The sequence below is a fragment of the Bemisia tabaci genome, chromosome 1 (assembly GCF_918797505.1).
Source record: "Bemisia tabaci chromosome 1, PGI_BMITA_v3".
Taxonomy (NCBI): domain Eukaryota; kingdom Metazoa; phylum Arthropoda; class Insecta; order Hemiptera; family Aleyrodidae; genus Bemisia; species Bemisia tabaci.
The window spans coordinates 56,403,366-56,414,276 of NC_092793.1; the positions used below are offsets into that span (position 1 = coordinate 56,403,366).

At 38.5% G+C, this 10,911-nt stretch overlaps 2 protein-coding genes across 3 annotated transcripts in view; both read right to left on the reverse strand.

The window, feature by feature from the left end:
• AP-1gamma (adaptor protein complex 1, gamma subunit) overlaps positions 1 to 3,269 on the reverse strand; it is a 32,228-nt gene extending 28,959 nt beyond the window's left edge. Inside the window, exon 1 of one of the 2 annotated variants that reach the window (XM_019060258.2) lies at positions 3,177 to 3,269. In XM_019060258.2, the coding sequence (XP_018915803.2) occupies positions 3,177 to 3,202 (26 nt within the window). In that variant the 5' untranslated portion in view covers positions 3,203 to 3,269. Of the gene's footprint in view, positions 1 to 1,036; positions 1,764 to 3,176 lie in introns of those variants that run through there. The other variant, XM_019060257.2, reaches the window with a different exon arrangement.
• A 4,638-nt stretch (positions 3,270 to 7,907) lies between these two features.
• Positions 7,908 to 10,739, reverse strand: CSN5 (COP9 signalosome subunit 5). The gene is made up of 3 exons (XM_019060237.2): positions 10,423 to 10,739; positions 9,143 to 9,377; positions 7,908 to 8,777 (listed from the first exon to the last, which is right to left on the reverse strand). Exons 1-3 carry the CDS (start codon positions 10,575 to 10,577, stop codon positions 8,142 to 8,144), a joined length of 1,026 nt encoding a protein of 341 aa, XP_018915782.1. The 5' UTR covers positions 10,578 to 10,739; the 3' UTR covers positions 7,908 to 8,141.
• Between the last annotated feature and the right edge of the window lie 172 nt (positions 10,740 to 10,911).

Sequence of the window (10,911 nt, forward strand, 5' to 3'; positions counted from 1 at the left end):
TACAGGTTTGACAACCGACTTATAAATCCTCATTTTGTTGTCCTTGGAGATTCTTTGGTCTCAGAGAATTCCATTCCCTCTATTGAACCTTTACTTCCTTTAAAAGTCTGCACTCTCAATTTTGGTAATAAAAGTGACGCGTTGAAAAACGGAACTCCTCCATGAGGATACACAATTACCTACACAAGGATCTAAATCTCGCTATGCGTGACTACTTAGTCTACCTACGGCTATTTCGCGCAGTAGGTACTCACTATGTACGTTCTTTTCAAGAGTGCCATGCCGTTCATCCGCACTAGGATTGCATCCTTTACCTACGTTCGAATAGGGACTGAAAGGGAGGGGGGGGGGGGCTTGTCACATTTGCAGTCTTACAATTTTGCATATAGTTACAGGCTAATGAAGCGAATTTTAGAATTAAGTATATTGAGAGGAGAACTAAAAAGACTCAAGGAGGAGCGAGAGAGTGAGAAAGTTAGGTAGGTACTTACCTTTTTCTGGAACCGATGCGTCACTGTGGTAGAACATAATGCTGGAATGACGTGGCCACTAAATTAATCCATTAAATTCAACAAAGCCAGTGCTGACGTAATTAATTTTCCCTGCCTGTTTTGATGAAACCCTAATGGGCGACGCAGTTTATGAGAAATTGCCGCCCAGTCGAAATCATGTCTATAGACGAAATAGGTATCCACGTGCCTAGGAGGCCTTGGTGAATATCTGAGTTACGGCAACGAACAATTTCTGAATAATGAAAAAAATAGTCTCATCTACCTGTCGCAAAAAAGCTGGCAGAGCACAAAGGGTCATTTTTCGCTGATCGTTAGAGTATCAGAAGCTCTTTGAAATAAATACACTTAGGTTAAAAAAAAAAAAAAAAAAAAAAAAAAAAAAAAAAAAAAAAAAAAAAAAAAAAAACCCTGTAACTTCAACTCTTGGCGCTGGCAAACTTATAGGTACCTACCGAAGTTGCAAAAAAGACATGAAGGAAAGAGAACTAAAGTAAGTGATTTAAAGAACGAAGATAAAAACATACCTTCGATTTTGGTCAAAAGGTAGGATGTTGTTTACATCTTCCATATCAAAACTATACGTAAAATTAGACTGAGGCCACATGGTGTAAACCTCCGTCGTAATAATTATGATCCCCGCAGAATGAGAAGCCAGATAGCACTTCCGCGGCTTCAGTCTTTTGATTTGCAAAAAAAGAGAAGAAAACTCATTGTTTTTTGTGGACTGCATGAAGCGGGCACTTCAAGTAACCAGCGAACAAAGGTTGCCAGCACATCTTCTCGAACACTTTTTTGGAACCTTAATCATCGAAAGGTGATTTTACCATAACGAAAATCTGCATAAATGCGGTGACTCGATATGAATTTAGGCGAAATATAGTAACGTAATTCAAGCATTGAAAGACAGTCAAAGGCAAATGCTTATAGTAACGCAAACCGTTTAGTGAGTTCAGGTGATTCTACGATTTAAATCCAGATATCCGAGTGTTTAAATATAAAGCGACTGCACAAGACAAACCGGACACACTTGACCGTCACAGAGAAAAAAACTTAAGGGAAAAAGACGAAGACCGCGATTTGACTGATTAAATACTTATTGCAGGTACTGCAAATTAGATGCTACGATAAAGAAATTAAGGAGAGTGGGTAGAGCACTCATGCTGGCTTCCTTCCTCGTCACAGTAGAGACACGCTCAAATAAGAAAAGGTATGGCTGTCTTCAATAGAATAAGTACTGCATTACGTTGAGCACCACTACTCAGACTGGTTTTAAACACCTTCTGAAAGTAAGAAGAGCAGGCGGTACCTCGAGTTTGAAGAATGTTTATTTTGCTTATCAGAGGTGGAGCTCTGACAGTGCACGTTAATAGAGAGGCTCAAGCACCTGCACATACACTGAACATCGAGTTCATTGGCAACGTATGTACTCATTCGTTCGTTATATTGCTCCCCCATTCCACCTCATTTCCTTATCCTCTGACACACTCATTCATTTTTTAACTAACAAAAAGTAAGTGTGTGAACCACAAAATACCTGCAGATTATATATCCGTCTTATCAAAAGTAGGTGACTATCATTACTGTATAACTTTTTTCCCATCTAAGGTACTAATAGCTCTAATTTGAACTTTTGTTAAATGTAAAAAGACGGGGAATTTTTATTGGAGGGATCATGGCTCGTCCCCTCATATAAGAGGACTGAGATGGGAAAAACTCATTATTTTCAATGACAAATCCGATTTTGTGTCACGTTCTTCAGAGGCTCGTAAAAATAAATCTGCACAAACCAACCATTTCAAGCTACCTATGTCCATTTCCAAATGACAAGTGAAAACACTGGTAATATTAACTTTATCATGTTATGATCTTGCATTGGCAGTGAATGGGTGCATCTGATTTTGGTTCAAAAGTTTCAATCTATATTATTTGTAGACGATTTATCACTTGTGAAGGAGTATCGGAATCAAAACTTTAATTTGTAGGAGCTGATCAAAGGGTTACTAATTATGGACGACGAGAGGCACATCATTTGAAAATAAGAGAAAAATGAATATTTCTGATGGAAATCGGAAGTTCTTATATCACCGAATCAAAATGGTGGCCCGATTAAGTTGAAATTGTCAAAAATTCGAGCCGGCCGTTATTTTGGAACAGTGCTAACTACACACTTTTAGTTTCAGTCAAAAATGCTCTACGTTAATGGCTAATTGAGCGATCAGTCACAAAGACGGGGAGGGGGGAGGCATGGTTTGAGTATTGCGAGTTACCGTCGAAGAAAAGGCTGGAGGATGGAAATATTTCCGAAAACTGTTATCCTAGGATACATGTAATAAAAGTTCAAACCAGAACTCTTGTACCTGAACAGACACAAAGTTACAGGATGATAATAGTTACTTTTGAGAAACTTGGTATACCTAATATTTTTAGTCAGTCAACATTTTTACACTAACACGCGCTCACCCCTACACACTTTCGCTTGATATCGTGGACAGTTACATGGAACAGCTCCTTGGAAACAGAGAAAAATACCTACTGACGGTTTAAAAAAAAAAAAATTAAATTAAGATGAAAGGAAAACCCCACGGCGAGAGAAGTGTACCTAATAGGGATGAAGGGCATTGGACGCGGTCTAAAGTGATTAAGGAAATGAAAGTAGGTACTCACAAATAATCAGGACTCAAATCGCCCATAATTTTACCTCTCAATAAGTAAATTAACTGTTCGACTAGGGCTTTGGAGATTCATCATCTCCAGCCAGGTATACTTTACCTACTCTTATCAAGAATTTCGAGCGTCGAATCATTGATGGCAGATTAAAGTGAATACGACAACGTTGGTGGACAATTATCTCAAGAGGCTCTATGCATTATTTACCTACATCTTCTTATTGTCGTTATTGGCCACGAGTTTTTCCCTAAATGTGAGTACAAGATGTTTCTCCGATGAAAAATTTACGACGAAGAAGAGCTGTCAGGCATTTTACGCTGAAAATCTACCCTTCCCCCTTCCCTTAAAACAAATACCTACAGTATACGATTCAAACTTATCCGCCACAGATGCAATAAACAACGCGACAGAATCATCAGACTGCAAGGACAATATTCTTACTTCCTTGCTTCCTTTGCGGGAAGAGGAGGCATTTTTTTTTCTTCAAGCCGTAAGTTGGTCGCTGACTGAAAAGAAAAAGGACCAACTCAACACCTTACAAAAGTTGGCACACATTGGAGGAGCACAGGGATTTGAAAACCATTAATTGGCAAATGAATCTCCTACATGTTGGCCCGCACCCGCAGCCCACCCGGTGATCTTCTCCCCGATGTTGGCCTTATTCATCAAAGCACAACTACTTAAAGGAAATGAAACAGCTCGTTCCCCAGCTAGGCATGAAGAAGATAGCGTTGAGGAGAGGAGCACCATGATAGAAAGGTGGAAAAGACAACGATGGCATGAGAGTGCTGGCTGTATAGAGTCGGCAGTGATAGTGTGAATGATGTTTTAAGAAGAGAGGCTACAACGGAAATACACGCCACAATATTGAGGTAGTGTCTGGAAACATGGTTTTAGTGGCGTACTCTCTTTGTACGAAAAAGGTTTTGAAGAATTACCCTGGTAAAAATTGGCAATAAGAGCTGCGTTTCAAAATACCATAGGAATTCTTATATCCGGCTAAAGAAGGCTACAGAAAATCATATAGCTAGCTGTAGAATGCGGAGAAAATCATACGGCCGGGCTATACGAAGCGATAAAAAATTATGCAGCCGGGCTAAAGTTCCTAAAGCCGGGCTTTACACTTTATCACCTGGCTGTTGCTTTTTCGCCATCGATTATGAAAGGCTATAAGAAATTGTGTAGAAATTCGTGTGCTTTGGAAATCATGAAGTTTGATACGGAACCACCTCAATATTTACAAAAAACACATTATATTTTCCTTTAATACATGTTTTTTTTCATAAATTAAAATGAGAATAATCCATACAGAGTGTGCAAACATTTCAAAGTCATGAGTTGAAAAACGCTGTCTCCGCGAGATTAAATATTAGAGCCTAACACAAAGCGGAACGGCGGCTCACTGGCGCCTACAAACCTAACAGGGATACTTCACGCATTGCGCAACGCGTGAAGTAGAAGGCTATTTCCATTTAAATCTTCCGTCACATTCTTACGGCGCAATGATACAACTATTTGAACTCTCCGGAATGCGTGAGGTATCACGCCGCATTTGAAGGCGTTTTCAAAACAGCCAAGTTCCGTTATCGGAATAATCGTTTTGCATAGTTCATATTATTTTGTTTCCATTTCTAACCACTTGTTTAATTATAATCCTCCTATAAAAGCCAACCATTTGCTAAATACAATTCTAGTTAAAGCGCACTTAAGCGCATTCATGACTGCAAAAATGTTAACGGAAAACGAAAAGGCCAGCCTGCATGAAGGCTATTTCAATTGTAATCTTCCGTCACATTCTTACGGCGCAATGATACAACTATTTTAACCCTCCAGAATGTGTGAGGTATCACGCCGCATTTGAAGGCGTTTTCAAATCAGCCAAGTTCCGATACACGGATTATCGTTTTGCATATAGTTCATATTCTTTTGTTATATTCCGTACCACTCGTTTATTTTTAATCCTCTTAGAAAAACCACCCATTTGCTAAATACAAATCTAGCTGGAGCGCACTTCAGCTATGCATTCACGTTCACCACTGCAAGAATTTCAGAGGAAATCGACACGCCAAGCGTGCATGGAGGCTGTATCCACTTAAATCTTCCGTCACATTCTTACGGCGCAATGATACAACTATTTGAACTCTCCGAAATGCGTGAGGTATCACGCCGCATTTGAAGGCGTTTTCAAATTAGCTAAGTTCCGATACCTGGATTATCGTTTTGCATAGTTCATCTTCTTTTGTTATATTCCGTACCACTCGTTTATTATCAATCCTCTTAGAAAAACCACCCATTTGCTAAATACAATTCTAGCTGGAGCGCACTTCAGCTATGCATTCACCACTGCAAAAATGTCAAAGGAAATCGACACGCCCAGCGTGCATGGATGCTATTTCCATTTAAATCTTCCGTCACATTCATACGGCGCAATGATACAACTACTTGAACTCTCCGGAATGCGCAAGGTATCACGCCGCATTTGAAGGCGTTTTCAAAACAGCCAAGTTCCGTTATCGGAATAATCGTTTTGCATAGTTCATATTATTTTGTTTCCATTTCTAACCACTTGTTTAAATATAATCCTCCTAAGGAAATCGGCAAGCCCGGCGTGCATGAAGGCAGGCCCGCTACAAGGGGGGGATACTGGGTCCCTGGTACCGGGGCCCGGGCCCTGGAGGGGGCCCGTGTTACCCGTGAAAAACCAATATGAATTCACATGCAAACCTTGTTTCGTAAGAAAAAGTGAAAAATTTACTCTAAAAATTTTGCAAAAGGTGAATAGATTTTCAGTAACACGCTGGGGCACTGTAGAATTCTTCTTAAATTTTCAAAATACATTCAAATTTTCGGATCTTTCTGATTTGGATAAATTAATTTCAAATTTGGATAAGAACACTAATTTTTGAAGTTGGGACTCCCTCTTCAGCTCTTGAGGGTAACAAGGGGACCTTCGGTATAAGGGGTCAAATCTCTATTCGTTCTCACTGCCCTAAAGTGCGTCTGGAAAAGCCTGGAACGAAAGGCCGGGACCAATCCATTTGAGGTTTGATCTCCCACCAGGAGCAGAAGGTGCTACCTTCTTACATGCAATGCCCTCAAGAGCGCTGAATGACCGAACCTAAGGTGATGGTGAGAGAGGGCAGCAGGGCACCCCTGTTTATAGCTACGGATCGTTACAAGCTAAGAGTGTCAACTACACTCAGGACTTTCCCATTTTTCGGTAAATTCAATCTTCCATCTTAATCTCAACTAAGAGGCGGATTTCGCTGATGGCATTTAATTTGTACTTACTTATGACAAAGACAAAGTATTTTTTCCCAGAAAAAAAAACACCCATAATTAGCTCTGAAGTTTCACTTTATTAATCGATTAGATTTTCTATTCCTGCCTTTCATTATCACTGCTGTTTTCAAATGTAGAATAAATGGAGACCTTCCTAACAGATGAACTTGTCAATAAGCTGATAATATACTTCCCTTACAATGGTAATGTAAATAATGACCCATTTAAAAGCACTTTCTACAAAAAATCAAATTAAAAATTGTGTGTATCAATACTGACACTTCACAATAATTTCATCAAGTTCTCTCCAAAAGCACTCAATAAGTTGTGCAACTTCCATCTAGTCGATTTGCTGCCCTGTGAAAACTTTCCATGAAGACATGGATTAATATAATTAGCATAGACATGGTAAAACCATTACTTATGAGGTGGAAAGTGATTAATATTCTTGACAGAAGTTGCACCAATATTACAGGAAGAACATGCAAAAATAGTAGTGTTGGTGGGATTTGTTTTGCCTCTATCTTTATTTTCACTATGTCCTGGGTACTTCTACAGCTTTTGTTTCGGATAAGTGTTGCTGGACACTGACTGTGATGATAGTGGCAATATTGTGGTAACATTTCATGAAATATCACACGGTGAATTGATAGGAATACTTTCGGAGGGTTTTGTTCCATTAACATGAATTGATCAATAAATTAAAACGTGAATCAATCAACAATTGATTTAAAAACCCGGTGTCAATTCAATCAGCATATATCAATTGAAAAACAAAAACGTGACCCGATCAACACAATTCAATCGACAAACCCGTGAATCGATCAACGAACCAGTGAATCGATCGACAAACCCGCGAATCGATCAACGAACCCGTGAATCGATCTGCAAACCCGCGAATTGATCGACAAATCCGCGAATCGATCGAGAAATTGTGAATAGATGGACAGGTCTAGGAATCGATAAAAAAATCGTGGATCATCGACAAAGCCGTGAATCGTTTAAATTGCGTTGACCAGTTCACGTTTTTATTATTGATCGCTTTACATCATTTGAATGGACACTGATTTTTTAAAATCAACTGTCCATCGAATCGGTGTTGATCGGTTGACTTATTTATTTTTCAATAGATTCACGTCGAATGAGTTAGGTTGAATTGACAGCAGTTTTTTGAATCATCTGTCAGTCAAAACAGTGCTACGTAATTGGTTCAAGTACATAGATTCAAGTTTTCATTTTTTGGTCAAAACCATGCCCTCCCAATATTTCTTCACAATGTTGAAGCAAGATTTCTACTTTCAAAGTAATATTTTAAGAATATTGTTTGAATGTAGTTGGACCAATATTGTTTCTCCCCTCTTGCCGGGAGGGTGGGTAATTTAGTGAAAGTTCCTTTTTTGGTATAAATAAAAGGTTGAGTGATTTCAATCAGTATAAAAAGGCATGTAAAAGTGAGAAAGTTGGATTTAATGGTATGAAGAGTTAGGCCCAGACTTCAACTTCAATAGATTTTTTACATTATTTACAAACATATACATTATTCTACATTTGAGAGAAACTTATTTAGTTGCTACTGTCTTATTTATCATGTTATAACACAAAAAATAAAGTAGAGTTGTAATCTTTTACTTGAGCTACCATATTTAAGGTGACACAAATATGTTCTCATTCAAATGAAGCTCATGACAGATTGCTGGTTTGTATTTGGTTAAAAAGTCTGTCCTTGATCATTTGTGCCATGAGGCCATGTATAATTTCAACTGAAGTTTTACAACTATCTTTAGTTGCTTTCATTAATCGGTCTTCAGCCTTTTTTTCAGTAGAATCGGAGATACCAAACATGAAACTACATCTGTAAGATGACTCAGATCGCTCTAGTTTTTCGGAGAGATCCATTATTTGACCTGTTAGGTAGCTTGCATTGGTTAATAAACTAGATGAACTTAAAGTATTTACCCAATACTTATTCCATAAAGAGTCTAAAAGCCTACGGTCTAGCGATGACTTAAAGTATGATACTTCTAAGGAGTAATACTGTTTACAGTGCACTCCGAAATCCTCTATTTTGTTCAATGGGATGGTTTGATATTCTGAGGGCTCTTCGTTAGCAGGCCTGTAACCTTTAGGATAAGTTCTGAAGGCACCAAGACATACCTTGCCTGCTGAAATAGTTCTTACTGGATCTACGACAATAGCTACAAAAGGTTCTTGAAAATTTTGATTCATCATCTGTGTTGACACATCAATACCTGACAACCAACATCCATAACCTGGATGGCTATGGTACCATCCAATCGCATTCTCCATTCGACCCACCTGCAGAATCAGACATATAAGGGATAATATTAATTACAGACAGATAGTAAAACAGTTTTATGGTCACATATCTATATTTTCTCAATAATGGGTTGATTAACCTTTTTTGAATTCTTGCATTTTTGCAAGGTGTAATGTTGGCTAATCACTCGATTATTTGTTTTACATATTTAAGAGGTATTTAAGCTGCTTAAATAATATAATAAAGTGCTTTCACAATACTTTTAAGAAAATGAAGATAGCAAAAATTCTAAAATCAGAAAGAAATTAACATCCACTAAACTTCTTTTAATGGGTTTGAAAAACAGTAACAAATTGATGCAGTTGCCTATAAAGGCCGAATAGACAGAGCTAAAAGAACTTACTTGTTTTGCAGCTTCTATGTAGGCAGTCATGTATTCATAGGCTTGAGCTTGAGCATTAACGCGGGTTTCCGTTCCCTCGACTGGTAGAGCAAATGAATCCATCACAATCATTGTGTTAGCGTCAACTTTTCCCAACAAAAGGCCCATTACCTCCAGAGTACCTCCGGAGCGGGCATGCATGACCATCTTTAACAATGCTAGTGCAGATATTTTAATGTCTTTGAAAAAATGAGGGCTGTTAACACACACACACAAAAAATCATTTGTTAAATTATCACTTCATCATTTTTGAAATAAAAAAAGAGAACCTATGTAAAGAGAAGATCCTAGAGAAGTGAACAAAATGAGATATACTGATGAGCATGACACTAAAGAAAAAATGTGGGTAAATGTGCACTGATCTTCAAAAGTCATAACAAAATAATGCATCTAATTCTAGGTCAATAGGTTGTGGGTTCAAATCCCAGTAATGGCAACAAATTTCCAGTGAGCTCAATCAACTGAATCTGCAGGAACAGATTCCACCCATCCTTGATCCCTAAAAATTTGAGAGCCTAGAGCATGGATGTGTGGTTTCACCAGTTCAACTGCCCTTGTCTTGGTTTGCAAGGCTATGAAATGCAAAATAATATAAGTAATTACAGCTGTGTCCTCAATTGAAATTTAGCTGTTCGACAGCTACCCCTTGCACTGCAGTAGTCATCAAGAAAGCAGGTGTTCAGTTCAGAGTGATCCTCATGTTTTGCTTCAACCTCCCTCCCTAAAGTGAACTCTAATCTGTTACTACTTGCAATGTGATTGCCGGTTTCGCAATTGAAACAGCGGACCAATCATACCACTCCCTTTGGTCAGTCCAATCTTGTCCATCCGACTTGCTTACATTTCGAATGATCAATCCGGTGTGGAGATTGACCTGTTATGAAAAGGACCCGTCATCTGAATTCCAATCAGTTACCTAATGAAAGTGCCGTGACAACGACTAGCAGGACCTAACCTGTGGCTGAAGCCTTGTGTGTAAGTAGAGGAATAAAATTGGAAGATTCTGGAGCCACAAACCATCCTTTTTGATCAATAGGCTAAATTGTCATTCAAATTAAATGGTCCCATTTTTAATTTGACTTATGATGAATTCAGTGCTTACGAAGAAAAAACGCTATGGGAAATTCTCTCCTCATTTTCGGACTACACCTCCCTCATGGCAGCGCTACAAGTTATCGGCACCAGACAGGGGAAAACTTAAATAGCTATTTGTTAGAGATGAAAACATGTGTAACACTTACTCTTTGTCCCATGGTTTTGCTGAGAGGATATCTTGCTGTTGTTTTCGGTCATATCTGTAGATTTCATCGACAGAGCTTACTGTTTTGATGTTGTTCGACAGCTCCCATGTTTTCTGAGCGATGGACTGTTGCGATTCCTCTGAGTTGCTTGCCATCACAATGTAGTTCCTATAAAATTTAAATGAAGAAATACTAAGTAAAGGTAGCTTGAAAAGCCGCAAAGCGTTTGATTAACTCAAGGCAGATAGTTTAAACAAAGCAGAGCATGAGCTTTGAGCTTGCACTATCACAATCACACACACATATTAAAACAACAACACAACTTACACATCAATGGGAAGGAAAGAAGGTGGAGGCATTGCATTAGCCAATTAGCATTGGAGAGGGCTTGATGACGTCAGAGGATACATTGATTGATTTTCTCGGAAATAATTTGATTTATGGTAAAACTTAGTTCCTAAGTATTGGAATTAGAATAAAATTAAATTA

Excerpts from the sequence above, each read along its gene's own strand:
- CSN5 (XM_019060237.2), bottom strand. The coding sequence starts at position 10,577 with ATGGCAAGCAACTCAGAGGAATCGCAACAGTCCATCGCTCAGAAAACA. Across the intron at positions 9,378-10,422 it reads GCAAAACCATGGGACAAAGA|CCCTCATTTTTTCAAAGACA; the intron begins GTAAGTGTTACA and ends GTGTGTTAACAG. Across the intron at positions 8,778-9,142 it reads ACATAGAAGCTGCAAAACAA|GTGGGTCGAATGGAGAATGC; the intron begins GTAAGTTCTTTT and ends CTGATTCTGCAG.